Below are 26602 nucleotides of genomic sequence, written 5' to 3'. Positions count from 1 at the left end.
AGACACTTTTTTTTCCAGCAGTATCTGAGATGTGCAATGCCCATTTGCAGGGCAATATTCTGGGGTTTTTCTGATGTTGTTGTGTTCCTTCCTAAGCATACTTGCTACAGAATTGTTCAGAAAATTAGCATATATACATGCACAATAAGAAATCAGTGGGCCTGTTTTTTTCTTCCTGTGATCTTTTTCTGCTGTGAATAACTGCAAAGCTGTAAGAATCTTAAATTAGAAGATGCAGCATTGACACAACCTAGTGTCAATCTAAGGATAGGACTGCTTCTCCACATATCCCAATCAACCCAATTGTTCCACAGGAAAGCTTAATTTTACTCTTCCTTGTTTTCTTTAAATTTAGGGAGACATACCACCTGCTTTTCCTCATACAGCCCTCTGTGATGTACTTGGCTGCTTTAGAAAGAACAGCAATGTCAGAAACAGCTGGAAGCCTTACCATGTCTGCAACAAAAGACTGAAGGCAGAGTTGGCCTACATCATGTTATCAAGAGACTGCCATGCTGTAACTCTTGCTTACTGAGAAAAAACAGTTCCCATGCAAAGGCAAGCAGTTAACAAGGTTCTATCCACTGTTTCCATCACTCACACTCACAAGATTTTGTTCTTTCAGCTGCTGTCTCTCATAACACTTGGATCTCATGAGTATTTTTCAGATGCAGCCTCCCTCCCACACACATACTGAAAGTTTCAGCCTTGAAAGTCACACTGCCTGGTTCAGCTGGGCCACCTTTCTCACTGCTGTGCCACTGCAAATACTCCTATCAAATGAGTTCAGCTTTTCCCCTGAGCAAATAACACAATGTTAATGAAATATGCACAAGACAAGTACTGGGACACCTTTACTTCCTCAGCTACAAGTATCTCCCTTGCTAGAGACTGGAGCAAATACCCCCATAATATTGACAGTGACGAGACACATGAGTATGCAAGGGATGGCTAGGACACCCCCTTTACTTCAAAATGCATAATGGGCTTGAATGCTCATGGAATGAATTCCCACTTCCCAGCAGAGGAATTAGTTAGAAAGTATCAGCCTAACTTCAGGCAAGACAGCCTTTATAAATTAGCATAATACTATTAGAAATTATGGCAATCTTTTTGGTAGCCTTGGATTGCATGCACCCTGATAAATCCTCTCCCTAAGAAATTTTAAAACTGGTCTTGTAATTTCCATAGAGTTAATTCAGATGGGAAATTATAAAATAGAAATCTGGAAGATCCGTGCTTAAAAAGGAAGAGGCCTGGTGAGGCTGGGCACAGCAGGGCACTCCTGTTAGCTCTGTCCATTATCCCTGTTAAAGGTATTTCCTCCAGGTGGAGGCAACTGGCTCAGGAAGGGCCGTAAAGCTTGTCCAAAAGGTCTGAAAAGACAAATAAATAAATATTTAAAATAGTTTACTTGAATACTCCCCTCCCCCCCATTTACAACTTCAGTCTGTTCATCAGCTTTCTTCTACAATGTTGGTTTGATTCTAGACTCTTTTCACTACAAGCAGAGTAAATTTAACCTATTAAACAGAATTTTTAACCTATTAAACAGAATTTACTGTTCCATAACTAAACAAAACCAGATTTAAGATTCTTAAAGGTAGTTCTGAGTCCTAACATGCCCACACTGATAATGTGGTAATAGCATGTCTGAAACTGGCTTCAGTAACTCACAATACTTAAGCATGTGATTGAAATCTGTGTTATGCAACTGCAGTTCTCCATTAAGTATCACATCAATATTAAAGACTCTGCTAGAAGAACAGATCTAGTCCCTTTATAAGACAGTGGTTCAACACACAGAATAATTTCTGTTGCAATCTGTAGCTGCTAGTTTGCCTTCAGGTATGACTCACTCTGCTACAGACTACATGACAGATCTTAGTCAATAAGAGCCCAGAGTGGAAGATATGTCTCCCACATGATGCGATATACCACTTACAAGACCTAAATAATAAAGCCCAAATCATCCCACTGGGATCCTTGCTTGCTCAGAGCACAACAAAAATGGTTGAACTGACCTACCTTTATTTCCTCTCTTCCCATTCTTCTTCTGTCACTCATTCCTAGTTCTAAAACTGCAGCTTTAACTTTAAAATTACATCTCCCCTTCTTTGCTGGCAAAACTAACATCTCCAGTGCACTTACGGTGCTTAGAGTATTAGAAGTGATCTCTGAGAGGTACTGATTTCCCAAGACAAAGAAAAAAAAATACAATAAAAACCCATCAAGAAACAAAAAATACATCACTTTCTGAAAGATCCTTTACCCTTCTTGTCACATTAACTAATTATTTTAAAAGGGTCTTTCAAGTTAAAGACAGAAGAACAGCTTTCCTTCTCCCTTCTCAGTAATACCAGTGCCAGTTAGTACCTGTTGTGTAGTATTGTGTTAAACAGTATCCTCTCCCTAATCTCACCCTGCTTCTCACAGAGAGACAGCACAAACTGGTACTGCTGCCTCTGTCAAATATTTAAGCATTAGCATGAAGCAATACACTACAGAGAGAAGCAGAATGCATACTCACGTGGCAAGAACTTCAGATGGAAGGTCAGTGATGTAGGAAGGGATCTTTCTTCCTGTCAGGAACTGTGCCACTTCATTACTGAAGGTGTTGCAGTTACGTTCAAAGAAGTGGTAAGACTCACTTCTGTGCCACAGGAAAGGGATTGAAATGAGAGACTCAGCAATAAAGCTAACAAGCACTAAAACACAGATCGCTACTGAGGAGCATCTCCTCACATTAGCGCTTTTCTCCTCTCCCCAACAAAGGGTTCTAAGGCAAATAGGTAAAACAGACATCAATTCACCTGCTAATCTAATTGAATCAGGGTGGAAAATGGCATCTCTCTGCATCACTGACTCTATACGATGGTTTTTTGAAGGTTAAGTGAGGTCAAGTTTCTTCATGTAAAACCACAGAAGGAATAAAGAGAAATCACGGGAATAGCTGGCACTGAAATCCAGCCAGAATACTGAATGCCACCATTTTGTGTTGTGAGAAATAGATGTGACGTTTTAGCAGTCAAGACTTTGCTTTCACTCAGCTCGTTGGCAGCTTTACTACACCTCACCCATGATTCACAGGGCCTTATTTTCTGAGATCTTTCATACAGTGCCTTCATTTTCCCTGGTGATCCCCACCAAGAGATTTCTAGCATTATTTCATTTTATAAAAAAAAAAAGTGAGAAAGGCTTCCTAGCAGAATGCTTTCCCAGCCTAGCTCATGGCTGGCACGCCACAGGGTTGTCTAGCTGTGCATCAGTTCCAGCCTCATCTCTGGAGACTACTAAGTAATAGAATAAGCAGACAAAGCTTTGTGAGTGGGAGTGGGTTCATAATACTTTCCTCCTTTCTGCACCCCTCTCCTTAGAAGCCTTTTCTTGGTACTCAGATGATACAGTACCAGCTGCTACTTACCGGAACATGGACTCCCCCAGGGAAGAAAGATATTCCAGAAAGATTTCTTCTGTAACTTCTGTGTTCCCCAAGTCAATAACTGAGTCTGGGGGGCCAAGAAGCGTCCCTCCCTGTGGGAATTAACATCCAGAAGACTATTCAAATCATCACACTGAGTTATTTTTGGCTCCACCGAATTGAGCCCTCATGGCTTGTATAGGCACAGAAGTAGGAACTTCTAGTATGTTTATCAAGGAAAGGGCCCTACTGGCCTTCCATTCTCCACTCTGAGACTGAGAGGCAATGTACTAAAAGCTCTAAGCTCTGAAAAAATTCTGCTTTAAAAGAACCATCCATCACTTTTACCTCTCCAAGAACAGAAAGGTCTGTTGAAGCATCATGGATTTTTTCTTTAACCTTGAAAAGGATGCTTTGAGTTGCCAAGCCTTCACGCCAAGACCACGCATACAAAATCAGACAACGTATCACTGACAAAGCAGCTGCAGAAAGAGTCTGTCTACCCAGGACACCATCAGTGGAAGTAACCCTTTCGCCTGTATTTGGCTGAGCTTGAACCCACTGCCCAGTTCTTTTCCTCAGATGGACAGGGCAACCACAGGAAGCAGCCATATCTGGCTGAACTCAGAGTTCTCTTCACTTGCTGCTTTTCTAAAGGACACGAGCAAATCCAATGATGTAATTCTATCACAAAGTTAACAGAAAAGTTTAACTTACAGGTGCACAGCTGGAGATTCCCCCAGCGCCGTAGTAGAACTCATCTTTATGGACTATTATGGAGGTGTGCCTGCCACAGAAAATAGAAACAGGTAAGATAAAGGAGATATTTCATCTAGCACATAAAATCAATAGTAAATTCATGTGGTCAAGCTCATCATGAAGTAAATAACCTAAAAAGACAATGTGCTTCTGTGACTAGGAACAGTACCTGCTGGGACATGAATAGAAATGAAAGCAATAATTATCAAGCCTACTGTAACACATAGGTGCTTGGGAAAGGAGAGGCATAGCTGGTGCCCATGCACAACACAAAGACAGGAACTTCCACACCAGCACAAGACATCCAGCAGCCTTTCTGCTAAAGGGATGAGGGTAAAGTTGCAGAGATAGCAGCTCTGTCTCTTGCTTTGATTCTAGAGGTTTAACCAGCACATGACTGTATTTAATCTTACTGGCAGTCTGTATTCAGAAACAGAAAGTGCATTGGTCCCTCTTCACCCAAGTGCTCTTAAGATCCAAAGCACAAACGATCTCATACTGATAATGCTTCCTACACCACACATTATGCAATTCAGATCTAGTCACTTACCAGATGCCATCCAGCTGTTTCCCTGCATGCAGAAAAAAAAAGAAGATAGTTATTAGTAATGTATTTTCCAGCTTTCAGCCTACTTTTAGTCAGTCACAAGGGATCTTTACCTATCATTCCACCACGTCAGCAATCCTGAAGATAGGATTTTCACCCCAGAGTCGCTTCTAAAGCAGCAGGATGTCTTTCTTTCAAACAAACTCCTTTGTCAACACCAATGCCTGACTTTTTTCCTCCTGCACACAGATCTGTCAGTGCTATCCTGCCCTATCAATGCTCAGCTTCCTTGGGCTGTTGTCTACAGGGAAACTAAACCTTTTCAGAAGAGTTCAGAGTTCTGCTCTGATTCCACAATTACAGTTTGCCAGCACAGAGCACTGAGTTTTCTTTTTTGGTAAAAGAGGAGTGATCAGACTTGAACCAACAATCTATGAAAACAGTCTCTACAATCACCCACCTCATGGCTTTCCTCAGCCCTTAAAAAACAAGCACTTAAGCACGTGTCTGCAAGACAAATATAGTTTTGCAATTTATACAAGTTACAAAATTAAACTGTGTGTTTTGTAGAACACAGCAGCAGTAAAGATATGCTTCAGGCACAATGATAGCTTGTTTCTGTCTTAGAAAAAGTCCCTTCTGAAATGCTTTCGTTCCCTGACACATCTTTTCCAAGTGGGAAATGTGAACCCCTCCTCATTCAGGGTAGGATCTCAAGATGAAACCACTCTTCAGAGGGTCACCAGCTGCTCCTACTCCTGCCTCAATTACTTCACCTATCAGAACCCAAGGGCTTGGTTCCTGGTACAGTTACCCCTTTGTAAATTTGCATGCAGCAACAGCATGCTACGTTGTTGGTCCATTTTTAAGTGACAGAATGTGATGTGATCATCTATAGATGCTTACATGCACAAGGAACCAAAATATCATCGGGCTGAGGTTGATGATGGAAGCATGAGGATACCACTGTCTTTGAAGCAGTAACGATGCCATCTCCTGGCTTTAACTCAGTATTTGGATGCATCCCTCACTGCATGTCAACTTGTCTCTAAAATGACACCATCACTTACTGCAATTGCATTCCCACAGCTTATGTTGCTGAGAAGTGCATTGTGGCACTTTCAAAAGGCTGGAATCAGATGCTTAGAATAACAATCAACTATTCCACTGCCAGGCACAGTAGCAGCAGTGAGATGCATTGTCCCTGTTCCTTGTCTTGAAGAAAGCCATTCCCTGCCTGTCCCTACTCAGATCAGTGGCCACAGGAGGCAGAGGCACTCTCCTGCTCCTCTGTCACAGCTGCTGTGGTCTGCAAATCCCAGCAATGAGCACTTCCAACAGCTGCAGCTCTTCACAAGTTCTTCCTCTCGGGTAATAATCAAGAAAATCTTTATTACCATCAGAACTGGGTGAAACAGAGGAAGGAAACAGAAGGTAGTCCTCCAGGAGTTTCAAGAAAGGGATGCTCGTGCATCCAAGTAAGAAAAAGTCACTGCTGTAATCTTCTCACTTATCTTTGAAGCAAAACAGGTACAGAAATAGGTACCTGTTTCAGATGAGGGTCACATGAGAGAGGAGGCAGGGAAAAGGCTGCTGGGACAACAAAGACATCAATCAAAGTGAGCACACCCAGTTCTGAAGTAGGTGGGCTGATCTGTCACTGCCATGCATCACAGCTAGGCAGCAAGAGTGTTTCACCATTAACCTGCTGCAGAGAAACGTGGGCATGGAGCCAGCTTAAGGCCAAAAGACAGCAGCAGCAATGAGAAAAGTGGGGCAGTGTGTTGCAACACCTCAGTAGGATTTACTGCTTCTTTAGCATCCCATCCAGCTAAGCTAGATTCTCCAGCCTTTGTCCCACACCATCTCCATAACAGCTTTCATCTTCTGCTCTGGAGCTGCCAGAAAGAAATGATAACACCACCAGCTCATCAGTAATATCATCTGGGTAGGGTACACAGCACAGCTGTGCATTCAGCAGTTGGCCTAGGACAGGCCTTACCATGGCCTGTGTAGCTCATGTTCTGTTAATAAGTAATTATACAATTGTTCACAATAAATCACTGTTTTCCACTAAAAATTTGATCTTCACCCTCCAGGGCAGAGAAGCAAGCTGTTTCAAAGGCAGCACAAACCAGTACTGTATACATGCTTTTGTATGCTAAATGGAAAAGACTTAATATTTACTTTCACGCACAAATGCACACGCTTCTAGCAAACAATAACAAAAGGCTTTCTACAGAGCTGGCAGTTTGCACTGGGGTTCCGTGTGTAGGTGGAAGTCCTGGCAGATGCTGCCATTGGTGCTGTCTAGAACCACATGACAGGCACAGAGGACGGGGAGCATCAGACCCAGAGATACTCAGAATTCAATCGCAGGAGGCCCTGAGAAATCTGTTCTCACCACATCTACCCTGGGCAGGATCTCTAGAGATCCCTTTCCATCAGCATGGATCTCTGACCTTGCAAAGAGAAACAAACAGGATTTGGGGAAGGAACTTTGCACAAGGCTGTACTGCAACGCTAGAGGCTCTTCTCTGGCAGTTACACACCACATCCATGGTTGACAACAGGCAGCAGCTGCCAGGACAACAGCAGAACAGCTCTTGGCAGCTCTGCCTGAGGGTGTTCTATGAGGTCAGCCCGTGCCGAGGACTGGTTTGATGCTCTGAATGGACCTGCTGTCTTCCAGTTTGTGTGCAGCTCCTGTAAGACGCTAACCAGGCTGGCACAGTGGAAACACATGCCGGATGTGCAGTGCTGCACCCATGGCAGCTGTGCAATCTGTTGCAGAGAACACATAATCCCTTTCTGCCACCAGTGGACTGTGCTTGGCCAGACAGATCACTCATGACCACCACGCAAGTCTCTCCAAAGCCAACACAGTTGGGCAGTCCCACACTTGAGAAACCTGCTGTCACTAACCACATCTGCACCTCCCAGAGACCAAGGACTGTCAGTGTGCTGCTGCAGCTTTCCATGTTGCATTGCTGGCTGTGGTCACCTTAACTGCAAACCAAGAGGAATCAAAGGTCATCAACTTCTCAAACTTCTCAAGCAACTCCCTCTCTTGTAATTTTGCAAGAATCCCAGTGACATTTGTCTGTTGCATCATCCAAGAGGTTCTACACAGACCTCCATGAACACCACCCCCTCCTCTTGAAGCTTTGCCTCTGCTGGTGATCTTGCTGCCCTCTTCCCTCAAGCCCAGCCCTTGCACAGACCAGGTAACAGCTCACAATCACTCCCACTCCTAAGAAACAGAAGCAAAGCAATCAGGACAGCCTGTATAATGAGTTATGCCTTGCATGCATATACAAAATACATCGCTCACAGCCTCTGCAGGTGCAACACACACCTACAGCCCAACCAGGTTAAAAAAGAAAAAAAAAAAAGATAACTGCAAGATGCTTAAGGAGATCCAATATTTCAGGGGACCTCTACCTGTTAAGCAGGAAAAGGTGTTGCAGATTTAGATGTAGGCACTCTATCACAAAACAATCAGTGCACATGGTCAAGTTACCAGGTATCAGCTGTCCAGCAGTCTGTGTGTAAGCTCAGCCAGCAGTAAGCATGAAGGAACTCAGTCTGATTTCATCTGCTGCCATTACAAGCTAATGCAAGTCACATTACTTTGCTCTGGTTGCAGACCAAGAACATGGGTGTGAAAGTTGCTGTGTTATAGCTGTGTTAGGATAAGAGCTCATTAAGCTTTAGAAACCTGATCGATACATGAACTCAGCCCTTCTTTGCTCAGGCATTCTTACAGATCTTTTCTGAAGAACATATCAATTATACAAAGAGCTGCTTAAGCATTCCAAATTGTTTGAATGAGACAAAGTACCACCTGGCAACTAAACACATTTGTGGTTTGTTTGTTTGGTTTTTTTTTTCCCTAACACAGCTTACTTATTTAAGCAACAGTGAAATATGAGAAAAATACAACATAAAACACATGAAACAATTTCAAGCCCCCCACCCCCCCCCAGCTTAGTTATAGGAATGGGGAGAATGAAGTAGTCAGATTTGGTTTTTGTGCTACTGATTTAGGAGATGGCACTCATGAGGATAAGAAGGCATTATGAAAGAAGAACACAAGCCTGAATAATTTTAGAATACAATCAAGTCAGATTACTTCCATGCTTGGGTTTATCTGTAAGGCCAAGCAAGAGGAAGATTAGATGCTTGCCAACCTATTTTACTGGCAGAGTTGATTTGTTAATGTGATCCATGTGATGTAGCATATTCCTGTGCATTTTAAACATCAAGTGAACACAGAGTCTGCATATTAATCCCAATTATTAGACTGAAGAGTTGAGACACCAAGGAATTATATAAAGAGATAGATTCTTAGCTTATCTAATTTAGAGCTTGTTATGCATCCTTCAGCACAAGCATACTAGTTCCCAAGCTGTGAAGAAATAATGTGCCTGGAAGCCCAGTATTTTTTATTTTTATTTATTTATTTTAACATTTCTATCCTTGTAGGCCCCAGAAGACAGAAAATTAACAAATTGGTTTCCTATCAAGGCAGAACTAACTGGTCAGGCAGACTGGATATCCCTAGCAGAACACTGCTTTGCATAACATTGAGATTTCTTAGACCATGCCATTGATTCCCACCCTTTTAAAAGGGAAAATCATTCTAATTAAATCAAACACTACCAAACAGAAGGAAAAGACTAACAGAGATGGAGGAGTTTGCTTCGCTTTCCTTCTTCTTGAGAGAGCAAGAAGTAGGGTAGACTGCAGGAGGGAAGTGAACTTGATTTTCATGAAAGCAAGTGTTCTGGAACAGAGCTGAAATGGAAGTCCAGTTACATTCAAATTAACATTAATTATTATCAGATCACATAAGTGGACAGACAAACACAGTCTCAGTCTGAATGAAGGAGAAGAACAATACTTGTAAAGAAAGCAGAGCAACAGCACGCAGAACGTGCCAGATGTGATATCAAAGCCAAGTGAATCCACTGTGGGTCATTTACACCTCAAAACAGAAACATTCATCAAAAAAGCTATAGAAAATGCACAGAAAAGCAGCAGGAACAAAAGGAGTCTGGGTAAAAATGAATAAACTTGCCAAGAACAGTGAAGATGTGCCCAGAAGGCACAACCAAGTCACCCAGAGCCTGTGATGAGCAACACTGTGTTGTTCTACTATTCAGGTTCATTCAGCCACAATGTGGAAAACTGATCCTGAACGAGTCAGGATAACTTTTAACAGAGAGAGCTGATCCTGGAATGCTGAACCAACATAACACATAATAATGGTAAATCCTATTAGTGCAGCTGAAAGCATGGTGTGGTGATGCTCTCACAACAGCCAGCCTCACGAGGAGCAATTTACTCACCTGAATATGACTGTTTCAATACCCATGGCAACGTTAGAGAACTAAAAGCAAAAACATTGCTTCAAACTTCACTTTCTTGGAAAGAACACCATAAGGAGAGATGACAAGTGTTTAGCACCAGGCCATCCAATAAACTCTTTTTGATTTCTGTGTCCTCCCAACATGATGACAGGGAGGTTTAGGTTGGATATTTGAAGGAAGTTTTTCACTCAGAGGGTGGTGAGGCACTGGAACAGGTTGCCCAAGGAGGCTGTGGATGCCCCATCCCTGGAGGCATTCAAGGCCAGGCTGGATGTGGCTCTGGGCAGCCTGGTCTGGTGGTTGGCAACCCTGCACATAGCAGGGGGGTTGGAACTAGATGATCATTGTGGTCCTTTTCAACTCAGGCCATTCTGTGATTCTATGATGCACAGTTTATGAATGTCACTGATAGGTAGAAAAAAAAGGAAAGTAGCTATTGATCATCTGAAAGCTAAAGTAGCAGCAGTTTTTGTTGTTAAGTAAAGCAAAAAATAGTAGTTGGGTGCAGGAGACAAACCCATCATTCTCTCACTGGGAGGCTTCTAAAAATAATCTGGAACCCTGCTGGGCCTGTGTGAAGACAGCTAACTTGAAAGAGATGGAAACAAAAAAACCAAACAAACTATTGTTTGCGTCACAGATAACCCAGTCACCGGATCCACGTAACCCCAAGGACTGTGCGCTCTGCCTTGTCACTGTAGCAGGCAGGCCGTGCTGGCCGTGTTCCACGGGCAGGCCTTGAGTTCCTGGGCAGGACCAGCACACAGCACAGCGCTTCCCGCACCGATGAGAGACGCAGGCAGATTTCTAAGCTTTCCTTTTCATGACTTGATTCCTACTTGACGGCTTTAGTTGAACACAAAGTTACAAACTTAAAGCTGCATAAAGAACACCAGCAGCGAAGTCACGCGCTGTCAGCTGTGGAAACCTTTAAGCTACCAGACCCGAGGATGGGGTAGGAGAGCTACAAAGCCACCACAACTCAACTGACAGGAAGGTTTCGCACAATGACACCGGTAACCGATGTCTGCACAAGCCTACGCCCGGACCGACACTCTGAAACGAGACCGGCCAGTATCAGTTCAAACAATCGAACCACGGGCCAGACAATGAAGACACGGGCCCGGCTGCAGGCGCAGCCGTTCCACCGACCCGGGTCCCGCAGCCCCGCCCCGCCGAGGCCCGAGGCCGGCCCCGTTCGGCGCTTACCCAGCATGAGGGGGCTGAGGCGGCGGGCCATGCCCTTGGACAGGTCGTACACGTACAGCTTCACAGGGTGCAGCGCCGGCGGCTCCTCCATGGGGACGCGCGGCCGCCCGCCGAGAGGCGGAGGGGAAGAGACAGAGGCGCGGCACCGAACGCCGCTCTTGGGTCTCGGCGGTACGAGCGGAGAGCGCAACGCCACCGCCGCGCACGCGCCTCCTCACTGCGCCGTTATGCGGCGCCGCCGTTCCGGAGGGGCGCGGACAGAAGCGAGTGGGCGGGACTTTAGGAACGTCAATCGGTCATTGGCTGAGGCTTGCCGCTTCTTCCGGAGTCGGCGTCGGAGCGGGCGGGGAGCTCCCGCTGTGTTTTCCTTCCCGCAACCAATCCTCGTCGGGATAAGGGCGTGGCTACCCGAAGGGGGCGGGGAGAGACGCCCTTCTTGCCTCATCATGGGCCAAAATGGCGAAGGGAGGCGGGGATTTCAGATGAGTGACGGTCCGCGGCCAGCGGCGCGTGGCGGCGGAGGTTGAAGGGAGCCTTGAGCGGCGGTTCCCTCGGCAGCGGCCATGGCCGACTGGGTGTCCTATTATCGTGGCGACGGGCCGGACGAGGAGGAGGACGGCGAGCAGCAGGAGGAGGAGGGGCAGGAGGCTGTCGGTAAGATACCTTCCCCTCGGACGAGGGCAGCTCGGGGCTGCGGTCCCTCAGCGGGCGCCCCGGCCGTTGATGCGGCTGCTTTTCCCCCTCAACGTAGCGGACCACAGGTTCTCGGGGCGGGACAGCTTGATTTTCTTGGTCGACGCCTCCAAGGCCATGTTCGAGCCCTACGAGGATGAGGAGGCGGCCACTCCCTTTGACATGACCATGCAGGTGAGGAACGCAGGGCGGTTATGGCCCTCCGAGGGCCGCCTGCCTTCATCACGCCGGCTGCTGCAGTCTGCCCGTAGGAACTGCTGACTGCCAAAGGCAGCATTTGGTACTGTTATTGCCACTCGTTTTCTTCACGTTTTGACCTCTGTGCTTTCTTTTCAGTGCATCCGGAATGTGTACATCAGCAAAATTATTAGTAGTGACAAGGATCTGTTGAGTGTTGTGTTCTATGGCACAGAGAACAACAAGAACTGTGCAGACTTCAAGCATGTCTATGTCCTTCAGGAGCTGGACAATCCAGGTAGAGTAAAGGGCTATGAAGATTTGCATGAGGACATCTGTGTAGTGTTGCTAGTAACTGGCCTCTCTGAAAGCAGCTGTCAAGTAAATGGAAAAGTTCTTGTTTCTGAGATGTATTTTGGGAGGATGGGAAACTGCACTGAGAAGAGTGACCTGGGGATGTTAGCTGACAGCCATCTGAATGTGAACCAGCAGTGTGCCCAGGTAGCCAAGAAGGCCAACGGCATCCTGGCTTGTATCAGAAACAGCACAGCCAGCAGGAGCAGGGAGGTGACCGTCCCTCTGTTCTCAGCTCTGGGGAGGCTGCACCTCGAGTGCTGTGTTCAGTTCAGGGCTCCTCACTAAAGAAAGACATGGAGGCCCTGGAGTGTGTCCAGAGAAGGGCAGCAGAGCTGTGAGGGGTCTGGAGCAAAAGCCTGGTGGGGAGCAGCTGAGGGAATTGGGGTTGTTCGGTCTGGAGAAGGTTTATTGCTCTCCATAACAACCTGAAAGGAGGTTGTAGTGAGGTGAGACTGGCCTCTTCTCCCAGGTAATAGGGTGAGAGGGAATGGTCATTCAAGTTGTCTATGAGGAAAAATCTGCTCTGAAAGAGCAGTGCTGCAGTGGCACAGGCTGCCCGTGGAGATGGTGGAGTCACCATCCCTGGAGGTGTTCCAGAACCGTGTGGATGTGGCACTGAGGACATGGTCAGTGGACATGGTGGGGGTGGGCTTATGGACGGACTAGATTATCTTATTGGTGTTTTAAAACCTTAATGATTCAATGATCGAGTAACGTAGAGGAATTTTAAAAACATTGTGGGAGCTTAGCCTTTTCTGTTATACCTGGTTCTGATTCCCTTTCTATGTCTGTTTCGTTTTTTTTTTTTTAATCTATTTTACTGTGGTCATCCTCTTGCTGTCTCTTAAAGAGGATCTCAGCACAACTCTTGAAGATCCATCATGCGCTGGCCACACTTCAGAATAAGGCTCAGACTTGATAAGGCACCACAAATTACAACTAATGGAGAATATCACAGGATCACAGAATGGCTGAGGTTAGAAGAGACCTCTGGAAGCCATCTTTATCCAACCCTCACCCTCAATCAGGCTCAGTTAGAACAGGTTGTACAATTCGTTAACTGGGTGTTCTTTCTCTTATTTTCAGTACAAATTCTTGATATTTGCTCTTCCATTTTGTTAGGATTACACAGAATGTGCTTGTTAACAGGAGTGCCATTTGATAAATTGGAGAAGGTACCAGGGGGAGTGCAACAAAGACATTTTAAGAGCTACAAATTCTATGACCGCTGATAGTCTTGTAAGGGAACTCTGTCAACTGGCTTTTAATAGCTGTCTGTATCTCTGGGGAGGTTTCATTTCATTTTCTTAATTAGGAGTAGCAAGCTAGTGTTCTTGCTCTCGTGCTTTAGTAAGCCTGGGTTCCCCTGCAAGAACTGTGCCTTGTCCTAGTTTCAGAACTAATTACAACTGGGACCTGACAAGACTGCCCTAGGTTCTTCTTCCTTCTTTGGCAATATCTTAGGCTTCTCACTCATCCTTTTTCCTTCTTCCCTGTTTGCCCTTTTCCTCTGCATTAGAGGTAGTAGCTTTGTCCTGCTTATAAAGATAGCTAATTTGAAAGGGAGATGTTGTGGAAAAGGAAGTGTATTTACTGTCATTGGAGAGATGTGTGCTCTGGAGAAGGGAGACATTATAGTTAGTTATTATGCAGTTATTATGAAAATTAATGCTATTAATTAAAGAAAAGTTGAGCATGAAAATAAAATAGCAAATGCACAAAAAAGACATTTTTGGGTGTGATTTCAAGATTGAATTTGAGTGAAGGATGAAAGAAGAAGCTCTGTAGATCGCAGCAGCTGAAAAATGAAAGCTTATCCCCTCTTGTAGAGTTGTAGAAGACAGGAGAATTACTTTCAGATGGGTGGGAGAAGGAGTCATAGTTGGACTGGAGTGATCCATAGGGCTTTCAAAAGGCCATTGGCACCTGCTCTGAATTGCTGAAGTCCTCGTGGTTATCTATGGGCTGAATCCAACATCTGGAGTGATACTGTCAGGCATGCAGCGCAAGGGAGCAGGAGGAATTCTCCCCCTTCCCAACCTGCCATAGAGATGCAGGATGTATTTCAGCCTTGTTGCTTTTTGCTGGTGGCACAGTGGTCTGCTGTTCCTCTGCAGTGGGTACAACTACTGTGTTTCCTGATGAGAACTTATTCTTTCAATGCAGAAGGTGCATGATACTTTGATCCCTGCCTGTTTCCTGCAACAGAAGGCACCCCACATTTATGCTAGGGCACTCTGCATTCTCTTGGCCTTCGCAGGTGCTTTCAACTGATAACCAGCTTACAATGTTGAAAATGTTAGGGTATCTCAGTTTTCTCAGACAGGCTGTAGAAAGGCACCACTATAGAGCTGGTAAAGGATGTTAATCAGATATCAGCTGCAGGAAACTCTCAGCACTTCTTTAGAAGGGTTTGCAATACTTCTTTCAGAATTTTTGATGTTTGCAAATGCTATTATTTCCCATAGGTGCAAAGCGTATTCTAGAGCTGGACCAGTACAGGGGAGATGAAGGACGAGTACTTTTCCGTGAGACCTTTGGCCACAATGCTGACTATTCACTGGGTGAAGCACTCTGGGCCTGCTCTAATCTCTTCAGCGATGTCCGAGTCAGACTGAGCCACAAAAGGATCATGCTTTTCACCAACGAGGATAACCCTCATGCCAATGATAGTGCTAAGGCCAAACTGGCCAGGACCAGAGCTGGTGATCTGAGAGACACAGGTCAGTATTCTCCCCTTTAATTTAAGCCTCTAATTTCAGGCAGAATAAAAGTGATGTGACTTTGTAGCAGGTATTAACTGCATTGCAAGATTGTGCTGGAAAAAAAATGTAAAACCATCAAAACTAAGGAAACTTTCTGATGCTTTCTATGAGGGCTAACTTCAAAAATAATGCCTTCTATTACGTTGGCCCACAGTGTCAGAGGTGGATGTTGGTGCTGTGGTCTTAGACGTTGAAGCTTCCCACAGATATTCTGTGGCATCTTGTTGCTGTGTGACAGATGGCAGTAGAGGGGCAGTCTGACAAAATGGTGTCTGACATGGAAGTGCACGTGAAGAAAAGGTGTGTCATTGAATTCCTCCATGTGGAAGAAAAGGCACCCATTGACATTCATGAACACTTGCAGAATGTTTGTGGGGACCAAACAGTGGATATGAGTGCAGTGAGGCAGTGGGTGGTGTTTTTTAGCAGTTGTGACAGCAACATGAAGGACAAGGCACGTTCCAGACAGCCATGCACAGCTGTCACACCACAAAATGAAGAGTGTCTCAATCATCTCACTCTTGTGAATCATCAGATTACATCCAGGGAACTGTGTACAGATCTGAATATCAGCTTCAATGCATTGGAAATGATGTTGCCAGTGATGCTGGCAAAGTTTGTGCCAGCTGGGTCCCGTTAATGCTCACACAGGAACAGAAGGAACATTATATGCAAGTATATCAAGACCTGTTGAACCAATAGAGGCTGAAGGTAACAGTACATCACCTGTATTGCATCATTACTGGTGATGAGATGTGGTATCACCACTACAAGCTGGAGTAAAAAAGGGCAGTCCATGAAGCAGCAACATGTGGATTCACATGGAAGAAAAGGTTTAAGATATAGTCTTTAGCAGGTAAACTGTTGTGTGGTCTTTTGGGAAAAGTAGTGGTGGTCCTTATGTATCTCTGGGAACTTGGACAGTCAGCTCTGACTGCTGCATCATAGTGCTGACTAAGCTGAAAACTCAAACTTCCAGAGTCAGACCAAAGAAGAAGACAGCCTTTCTCTAGCAACAAAGTAATGCCAGGCCCCATGCCAGTTTGAGGACTGTGAAGCACATTTCAGTCTTGGCTTGAGCACGAGTCAGTCTTGGCTGGACTGTGTTACTACACCCACTGATTAGTCCAGATTTGGCACCTTCTGACTTCCATCTGTTCAGGCTGATGGAAGGTGGAGTGTGTGGGCAACATTTTACTAGCAGCAACCATCATAGCAGCTGTGAAATGGTGGATTGTGCTGGTGCAGATTTTTACTTGTGTGGCATGCAGGCTTTTGTTCATCGCTGGCAAAAATGCATAGCTTATGGTGGTGACTGTTGAAAAATAGTGTTTTGTAGCTGAGAATTTGCTCTGTCAAATAGTGTAATTGTATTCTTTGTATCTGTTGTAATTTCCATGGAAATAAATATGAGGCATTACTTTTGGAGCAAACCTTTGGAAACAGTCATCCAACCTGGTTTCCAACTATGAACACTTATTTTCTAGGGCTGCTCTAGTTTCATGTCATAAATCAGAATTGGAGACGTCCGTGGAAAACAAACTGTACTTCATTTCATTGTTTTTCATTCCCATTTTCCAGGAAGGGAATAATAACATTAGGAAGGGAAATAACAGCACCAAATCAGTGCAAAAGGAAGATCACTTTAATGATTGCACTCTGAATTAGCTGAAGAGCAGCAACCTGAGCTCAGAGACTGGAGAGCAAGCATTTCATTAGTTCAGCTATGCAGCTGAGATAGCCGTCGTTTTTGGAATTCAGCATATGTTCTAGATGTAGAAGCTGTAAGCATCCTTGATTCATTAGACCTTAACGTTGGGAAAAGGGAATTGCTGAAGTCATTTCTTCTCTCTCTGCCTGAAGTAGGAGTATGTTTTATAGGAGCTTGTCAGAGCTGTTTCATGCACTTGAAACACTTCATGTTTCATTGCTGTTTCATTGCCCAGATTCATAATTAGGGAAGGAACATTTTCCATGCTACATTGCTTTGACTGAAACTGAAGAAAGTCTTTTGCTTCTTTCCCTTGAAACTTTTCCATCTGGTGCAGATGGGGCAATTTGGAGCTTACTTTTGGTCAGGCAGAGAAAACTGAGGACGATGCCTGTGTAAGAAAAAAGCAGCTTATATGATCCTCCTCCTGTCTTTTTCTTTGTTTCTAGGTATTATCCTGGACTTGATGCACTTGAAGAAGCTCGGAGGATTCGATATCTCTTTGTTCTACAGGGACATCATCAACGTAGCAGAGGATGAGGACCTTGGGATCCAGCCTGATGAGTCAGGAAAACTGGAGCATCTCATGAAGAAAGTACGAGCAAAGGAGACAAGGAAACGAGCTTTAGTCAGGTGTGTGCCTGGCTATTGTACGTCATTCAACGGAGGCAACTGGATGTTATTTTTAGACTGCATCTCACCTTCTTCTGGAATGATGGGCATCAGTGCTTAAATTTTTCAGTATTAATTCCTCAGTTTGAGTTGGTGTTTCGTCTTAGCTTCCAAGGATATTTGGCCTTGGTGGATGACAAATTGAGAATGAAGGTAGACCTCTTTTTTTGCATTATGTGAATCTCCTGTATTAACCTTGGTCAGAAATTATCACAATGAAAAATGACACCGTTGCCAAAGTAAAACACCTGCCAAAACACACTTTGCAACGTATGGTGTAAAATGTTCAGTTCTTTGTGCAACCTGATTGAAATGAGGCTTTGCTTACTAGTGTTAACTTAGAAAAAGTTGATCTCAGTGTGACTGGTAGGTATTTTGTCCTATTATTTAACAGATAATGTGGCCAGTGTGTCTATGTACTTGGTATGGATTCACACAGCCTTGATATTTCTGATCTCCTACTGAAAGATTAGAAATGCTTACAGAAAGATTAAAGGGATCTTGACAAAGCGGATAGAAAGTATTTTTGGAACCACCTACTTCATAACAGTTGTTTTTTACCAATTGAATTCTTAACAGATTGATGTGGGTGCACAGTAAATAAATGACCTTTGCAGCCTGATGTTTTTTAGTATATATGAAAAAAAATCCAACTTGAGCTGTTGTCACTGGCATTGTCCTGTTTGCAACTTCATTTTCTTCTCCTGACAATATTCCTCAAGTTTTCTAATACCTGAAGAGGAAGAATCCTGTACCAGTGATATCTTTGAGATGAGAGCAAATAACATTCACTGTAATCCACTATTTTGCACTCAGAACTTGAGGTCTGCCTCAATTTTAAACTACTACTTCTGAATTTTTCTCAAAGTTTGGATTTTTTATCATGGTATTGTTTGTCTTGATGGCGTTCTTTGGGGGAATTTTACTCTCTGCTGGAGCAGTTGTGTGAATTCAGAGGTCACGTTGTGTTAAACAAAAGTGAGATGCCCAACCATAAACTTGTGCTGTGTTCTACCTGAGTGTAGCTGCCCTTCCAAGTGAAAAATATGGAAGAAATATGTTAAATTAACTTTCCTTAAATATTCTTTATGACTAGAAGTGATGTAATTCCAAAAATGTTTATATGTGAGTGAAATTATGAAGTAAGTAATAACATGTTTCAGTTACACCTGTGATTTTTGGGAGGGGAAGAGAAAGAAGATTGGAGAAAATAAGTTATATGGGAAGATGACTATTTTTTTTAAAAAAGTGACCCTTCGGCAGCCTCAAATCTGCATTCTGCTTCTTTTTACACAGGTTAAATCTGTATTTGAACAAAGATCTGTCTTTCTCTGTTGGTGTTTACAACCTTATTCAAAAAGCTTACAAGCCGTATCCAGTGAAACTTTATCGGGAAACTAACGAACCTGTTAAAACAAAAACAAGGGTGTTTAATGGAAAAACAGGCAGTTTGCTTCTGCCTAGTGATACAAAAAGGGCTCAGGTAATGTACTGGTTGTGTGCCTTCTCACTCTGTGGTGGTGGGGAGATGTTCAGCCTTTTACTGCTTTTGTTTGTATTTCACTTTCAGGATGAGGTAGAGGAGTATTTACATCTGTGTGCTCTTTGGGTTAGTGCAGTCATTTTGTAAGCTGTGCAGAGAGTGAGTGGGTTGTTTTTCTGGTGTGATACTCAAGGGAAAGCAGAGCTGCTGGTGGTAGTGTGTTCAGGAGCACAGGTCATTTCTTTCTGTAAGGCATTACTGGGTTGTCAGAGCCTAACTTTGTACGGCCTTGTACTGCACTGCTGGTAGTATCTCTTGAGTCATTAGGAACAAATTTTGACCACTTTATTAAACATGCAAATGTAAATCACAGAGGGGTTGCTCTTTTCCAAAGAAAAAAAAAAAAAGGAGCACAGTAGCTTTATTCTTTGTTTTTTTATTCTTTGCTTTGTCTTCCTGCTTGATAGTTTGTCTGATGCAGAGTGAATGCTTTTTCCTCTCTGCTCGGGCACAGCCTTACTTCAAAATAGAATAGGCAGTTGCTAAATGTATTGGCACAAGTACACTTTGTTTCCTTGCATGCAAAAGGCTCATGAAATTGTACTCTAAGATTGATTGTTATTTTTATTTATACTGAACAGTAATTTTTTGCAATAAAATATGGATGAGCAGAGAGCTGAGCAGTAAGACCTTACATGTCTAAGTTCTGGAGGTTGACTATAATATGTTTTCATTTTTATGATATATGAATGATGCTTCAAAAACATTGCTTTTTGGTCTCTGTTTCTGCCGGGAATGAGTAGCTAATGTTCATCTGCTAAAGCAAAGTTAGAGCCATGGTTTGGACAGGATCTCTGGAAGTATCTGCTCCAACAGTGCAGAGCAAGGCTCATAAAACTGCATCAGGTCATTCAGGGCTTGTTTGGGCCTGCTCTGAGTAACTACAAGGATGAGATGTGACAGTCTCTCTGTGCCAGGGCTTAACCACTGGCTTAGGAAGTTGCATTTTTCTAATGTTCAGTCCAAATTTCCCATGGGACAGTGGTTGCAGACTATGACCAACAATTTTAAGTGTGCCCTGAAGAGGAGAATTCACCCTGTCTTGTTTATAACCCCCTTTGCAGTAGTGGGAGGCAGCAACTGCCCCTCCCCTTCTTTACCTGTCTTATCCAGCTTTTCTTCTGCTAGCATCAGTACCACCTGTTCTTCTCTGTCTCCTTCTAATTTAGACATATGGAAACCGCCAGATTGTGATGGAGAAAGAGGAAACCGAAGAAGTGAAACGGTTTGATTCTTCAGGCTTGTTTCTGATTGGCTTCAAACCACTTTCAATGCTGAAACAGCACCACCATATCAGGCCCTCCCAGTTCATGTATCCTGAAGAGTCTCTAGTAACTGGTAAGAAGTTAGCGAGAGAAGATTCACACCTTGCGTTAGGATAACCAGCTGATCCATGAAGTATTGGGGTGGTGACTGTTGAGTGTAAAATCTTTGTCTAACTTAAGAGCATGCTAATATTAAAATGTATTGAAATAAGTATTACTGCCCCCTCAGTTGCAGTTAATTTTTGTTTTCTTCAGCAGAGAAGAGCTGATTGGGCAGGGAAGAGTATTTCAGTCTGAATTATTAATTTGTTGCTTTTGGAAAAGGTCCTAGGTGTGCTGCTATTCCTGTGTCCACCATACCAGGGAGATGCTTTGGAGATACGTGTTTCCAGTTTTCAACCTTACTTCATTTCTCAGGTGTTAGTGATTTTAGTTCTTTGCCCAGAACTTGCACAGTTCTGGTCAGGAGAGATAATGGCATTGTAGAGATTTCCACCTTTCAACAGTTGTTTTTTTAACATTTGAAATAGTGCAAGTATTGCAAAGAAGTCACAACATTAAATCTGTAATGTCTGGGGTTACATTCTGGAACAAAGGAGCAAATCTGTCAACTGACCAGTGCAGTCTTTACTTTGCAGGCAGTACAACTCTGTTTAATGCCTTATTGATGAAGTGCTTGGAGAAAGAGGTGATGGCACTGTGCAGATACATCGCCCGCCGGAATACTCCCCCTCGCTTTGTGGCCTTGGTTCCTCAGGAGGAAGAGTTGGATGAGCAGAAAGTGCAGATAGCTCCTCCAGGTATGGGAAGAGATGTTGCCTTTCCCTGCTTTCTTGGGTGCAGTCAGCATCACATTTGCTGTGTTCAAATACTGTCACCTTGTAGGTACTGGGAGGTATTACTGATTGCTGCTGCTTAGGGCAAAATAGCAAGCTGGTCTGGGGAGTCATCAGACCTATCTGATAATCTTGCTTTTTCCCCTAAATTCTGATTTTGAGGCCATGGTTCTGCGTAACTATTCTCTTGCTCTCTCTGTCCTATGTAGGTTTCCATATAATTTTCCTACCATATGCAGACGATAAACGGAAAGTTGATTTTACAGAAAAGGTAGCAGCCAATCGAGAGCAGGTGGACAAAATGAAGGAGATCATTCAAAAACTCCGCTTCAAATACAGGTACATGGAGATAAACTGTGTGTGGGATGCACGTGGGGAAGAATGCTCAACACTATTGCTTTCTCTACTGTGCACATTTTTCAGACGTATTGTCCACAGGATGAGATTTTGATGCATGTACTGACTAAATAGCTTTAATTGGGATGTTGCTTCATAGCTACTAATTTAATAGGCTCTGGCATTCTTCAGCAGGTCTACAGTAAATGTTCTAGGAAGCCATAGTTAAAAATACATTGATTGTAAAACAATCAACTGCTTAATGGTCCATACTTGGTGACCAAGCTGAGTGCCTTAAAGGTTGTGATTGCAGTAGATGTAAGACTTTGAAGTGGTCTTTAGCTTTGATCTGGATTCTGTTCCATGATATGGTCAAACATCACTGTCTGAATATTTTTGTTCTTTTTAAATATTAGGGATGTGTCAATTATAAGTTTAGATAACTCAGCAAGCCTTGTTCCTCCATTTCATAATGCATTGTCCTGCATATAGAAGCTACACGTACATTTTTACTCAAGGGCTTTAAGTATACCTCAGGTGTGGGAGAACACCTTGTCTCCCAAACACAAATGTGTCCCTTGCCTCACAGTGTCATTGCTGCAGGCAAACACATAAAATGCATTCAGTGAGGAAACTTTCAAGAGACAATGATTTGCACAAGCAAATTGCTTTCCTTTGCATTAATCTTGTGCAAACTTATTTCTCAGTCATTCTGAAATGACCAGGCATCATGTGCTTTATGTAGCATGTTCTGGAATTCTTCATAGTATTGCTCTTGTTTTCTGGGTTGTGGTAATTTGTTGCAGATAACACATTTTATTGTGCCAATTTATTGCAGATCAGGCCTGGATCTTTCAAATGAGCATGTGCTAGAGAGAATAGCTGAGCCTTTTTTGTCATAACCAGAATAAATTTCAGGAGGGGGACTTTTATGGGACTCTAAAATAAGTAGGACATAAAAAATTGTATATAGAAAGAAGCACAGTAGTGCAGAATGCCAGTCTCTCTATCTCACATAGCTTTCTAAGTCTCCCACAGCTACCTAACACATTTGGTAGATGACAGGATGGTGACTCAGCAGGTAAACTGAAAAGAGGATAAGTGATTCTTCTGGTGAGAATGGATTGATTTGTGGGAAAGAGGGAAGTTTAACTTTGAAATAGGCTGGTGGCAGATCTTATGTCTTAGCTTCCTGGCAGCATGCACTGAAAATCTGAGGGATTCTTGACAGGACTGACAGCTTTGAGAACCCAGTTTTGCAGCAGCACTTCAGGAATCTGGAGGCTTTGGCGCTGGATATGCTGGAACCAGAACAAGCTGAGGATCTTACAAGTGAGAATTACTGGTAGATGTTGGGGAGGTGGGTTTGAGGGCTCCTGACTTTGTCTAAGTCATAGTTTTGGTGCTACAAAACTAAATGCCTTTTAAAAGAATGTTTTAGTGATGTTGTGTTCCTAGATGCAGAATTATGGATGTTTTCATTCTGAAGTACAGAAACCTTAGTTTCTTACAATGTCAGCAAAAAGGAGAAAGGAAGAATTTTCACTTTACACTCCAAAATTGAAATTTAATTCCCCTCCCCTTCCCCCACCTTTTTTTTTTTTTTTTGACGACAAACATGTTCTCTGTAATTCCTGTCTTCAAGAGTCTAATAGTGTGATGAAGTGGCAGAGCTCCTTACAGAACAACATTGCCAGGAGGCAATGTTGCCACCTGGTGGCTGTGACAATTTCTCAGAACACCTATCAAAGGCTACAAACCTACTCCTGAAGGAAAGGTTTTATTTGGTTTGGTTTAAAATTTTGTTCTAATCTAGGAATAGTGTTAGAGAAGCTACTTGTTTCATATGAGGTGATATCTAACTAATAATCTGGGACCCTCTGCTAGATATTGCATAAATACATGACAGAAACAAGTTCTGCCTCCAACTACTTGTAACCTTAGGTAATAAACTGTTGCATTTTAAACGTCTGAGATTAGACCTAGCTAACAGTGCCACCAACAAGGAGATCTTCTCTATCACTTGTACCATCTGTGTTTTGTTCCGTGTATATATTTAACAGTTCAGGGATATGTGCATATGTATAACACAAATCCTTGATGTTATCAAGAGCTGTGAATGTCTCATTTGTGATTATCGTAACAAAGCTCTTTGCATTTTGCATGCTTGCAAGATGCTGGCATGGTAGCTTTTACAGAAGCAAAATTGTATTGGGGAATTTGCTTTTCTTGAGGGGACAAATCTTTCTCTTTTGCCAGTGCCGAAGACTGAAGAGATGAGCCGCAGGCTAGGCAACCTGGTGGAGGAGTTCAAGCAGCTGGTTTATCCTCCTGACTACAACCCTGAAGGGAAGGTTGCAAAGCGAAAACAAGGCAAGTAATGGCAGTGCAGATGCACAACACGGTGTCTGTATTATTTTCAGTTGAGGCTTCTGCATCTTTGGTTTTCACAGGGATTCACAGGGAACAGAGAATATTGTGGTATCAAGGTGGAGAACTGCTAGAATGAGAAACTGCCTAGCGAAAACCCAGAGTGGTATAAAAGGAATTCACGTCTTCAGTCTGTATGTTGAGTGAGGAAGCAGACTTTTATGCATGGTCAATTTTGCAAGTCCAAGCTGACCATTTTGGGGAATAAGTGTCAAAGTAATGCTCAGGTCCACCTGTGGTTTGGGAATGTGCAAAACTGTGCGTAAAGCAGGAGTGTCAGCTGAATTCCCTATGTGAACCCAGAGTTTTGTACTTGAGTTTGAGATCACTGCTATAAGTGAAATACAGTATGGTTTACATACTGACACCTACTTTAGAAAAAACACTGAGTGAGTGAGTATATAGGTGGACTTTGAAATACCATTCTAATGGCTGTTAACTTGGTATGTATAAGAAATGCTTTTGAAAATTTTAAAAATCTTGGTGATATAAAATTTATCTTTCTAGCTGGTGATGGTCAAGCAGAAAAGAAGCCCAAGATAGAAATCTCAGAAGATTCACTGAGGAGTTACGTGCAGAGTGGCACTCTGGGCAAGCTCACTGTCTCTGCTCTGAAGGATATGTGCAGGCATTACAGGCTGAGAAGTGGGGGGAAGAAGCAGGAACTCATAGATGCACTGACTGAATACTTCAGTGGGCGCTAAGCAGGAAGGGAAGGCCATGGTTGACTTCCACTTGCTTAAAGTTGTGGTTGTTGTACTTGAATTCTGAGTTTGCTCAATCTTGCCACGGAGGAGAAGGCCAATGGTTGCTGAATCTAGCACTGGAGAAACTTCTGACTTGTAGTTTCTAAGCATTTCTGCAAACTCAGATACCGTTCACAGTAGCAGAATTAAATGTCCTGCTAACTCAGGTTGCTCACAGATCACAGTTGTGCCTTCCTGGTTTCTTAATAAAGTTATTTTGGACTTTTTTCTTTGCAACACCAGCTGTATGATCTTTTCATCACAAAGACTGCAAAATTCACTTAAACGCGAATGATTTGTGTGATACCACATGAACACATGCAGCAGATCAAGTCTGTCTGTCAACAGAGGATGTAAACACAGTGATTTATTTTGCTGCTCTCCAAAACTGCCAGCATCAGTGCTTGTAATCAAATTGTGTTCTTTTCCCCCATCAGTGTAATAAAGATTACTAGCAGATCACAAAGGAGAGAATCATTATTAGTGATCAGGAGCCATTCTTTGGGCAGAACACCGACACTTCATAGAGCTGTTCAGCCAGGTCTTCCTTTTTTAAATGGTAAAGAAGAAAAAGTCAGTGTTCCATGGAAAACTGCAAGCACTTATCTGAGGTAAATTACTGAAATAGCGTAGTACTTTTCCACCTCTGTAGTGAGTATGAGTCAGAATGTTATACAAGCTCCTGTGCCAAAACCTGTGCTCAGAAGTAGCAGATTGTGGAGAGTAGCCCTTGTTTGTTACTCAGAGTATTTTTAAAATCATACTGACAAAGCTGCATCTGGGGTTGTACGTTTTGTTTTTTAAACTTTCACCCTTGGGATGTCCCACCTGCGTTGCAGCACAAGATGAGTTAAAATGATTACTTTGTGGCTAGTTGTTTAGCTGAACTGTAACTTAGCACTGAATGCAGTCGTGGAATACATGAGGTATTCATTTTGGTCCTCACGATGTTTGCGTTCAGCAGATTCCCATTTGGCACACTCCATTAGGTAACTTATTGAAGAGTTAAGTTGTATATTGAGGTCACGGCTGTGCTGTGAGTGCAGAATATGTATTGGGAGCCAACTGAAAACAGCCTGAGAACTGTGACCACTCTAGCTGTACCACCACACTGCCCACTTCCACCTGCAGTGCAGAGCAGCTAACATACTGAGCCCTGCAGATTGAAACTTGTGTCTTACTTTCAATCTGCTAGCATTATGATAGGTATTAATAAAGAATGTCTAAGCAATAATTCTTTTTGCCTTAGGTGGAGAAGTTACTGTAAATGCTTGTCTTAGCAAAGCCTGAATTGAGTGCAATATAATAATGAGACTACCTTAATTTTGTGAGTTTTCCTATCCTGGATGCCCTTGTTAACTTCTGTCTTGGCTTGCTAACCCCCAGGCACAGTATGTTCCAGGCTTTAGATAATTATGTTTCTTCTAGGTTATTACATCTCCCTTTCTTCTTTTTAAGGCAGGCTATTGCATTAAGCATAAGTTTACCAGGGATGGCGATGGAAGGCTTCAAAGCAGAAAATTAGCTTTATTTTCTCTAGAATCCTTTATTTCTGTTTTGTATGTTCTTTGTGTTACATAAGCTGTCTTGGCACAGTACAGATGGGGCAAGCTGTTGTTTTAAACGACTAGCTCAGTGATCAGAATTGGTAGATGGAACAGCAGGCTTTCCAAAATTTGTACAAACAACAGGGCTCTGAGATCTTTGTATACACGACAGTAATATTCTTGCTAAGATGAATTTATCAGCCCTTAACAAAA

At 43.2% G+C, this 26602-nt stretch overlaps 2 protein-coding genes across 2 annotated transcripts; one reads left to right on the top strand and one right to left on the bottom strand.

The window, feature by feature from the left end:
- Positions 1 to 841: 841 nt before the first annotated feature.
- DESI1 (desumoylating isopeptidase 1) lies at positions 842 to 11588 on the bottom strand. Its single transcript, XM_031600278.2, has 6 exons — positions 11312 to 11588; positions 4731 to 4752; positions 4139 to 4208; positions 3425 to 3534; positions 2531 to 2653; positions 842 to 1376 (listed from the first exon to the last, which is right to left on the bottom strand). The coding sequence occupies exons 1-6, from the start codon at positions 11400 to 11402 to the stop codon at positions 1289 to 1291; spliced, it is 504 nt and encodes a 167-aa protein (XP_031456138.1). The 5' UTR covers positions 11403 to 11588; the 3' UTR covers positions 842 to 1288.
- A 41-nt stretch (positions 11589 to 11629) lies between these two features.
- On the top strand, positions 11630 to 25130 carry XRCC6 (X-ray repair cross complementing 6). The gene is made up of 12 exons (XM_031600273.2): positions 11630 to 11965; positions 12063 to 12178; positions 12341 to 12479; positions 15007 to 15261; positions 17464 to 17647; positions 18983 to 19169; positions 20399 to 20567; positions 21133 to 21294; positions 21540 to 21669; positions 22898 to 22998; positions 23926 to 24039; positions 24604 to 25130. Exons 1-12 carry the CDS (start codon positions 11875 to 11877, stop codon positions 24798 to 24800), a joined length of 1845 nt encoding a protein of 614 aa, XP_031456133.2. The 5' UTR covers positions 11630 to 11874; the 3' UTR covers positions 24801 to 25130.
- The last annotated feature ends 1472 nt before the right edge of the window (positions 25131 to 26602 follow it).

The sequence above is a fragment of the Phasianus colchicus genome, chromosome 1 (assembly GCF_987193195.1).
Source record: "Phasianus colchicus chromosome 1, bPhaCol1.hap1.1, whole genome shotgun sequence".
Lineage (NCBI taxonomy): Eukaryota > Metazoa > Chordata > Aves > Galliformes > Phasianidae > Phasianus > Phasianus colchicus.
The sequence above is the reverse complement of the archived record's forward strand: the minus strand, read 5'-3'. Positions and strand labels throughout refer to the sequence as shown.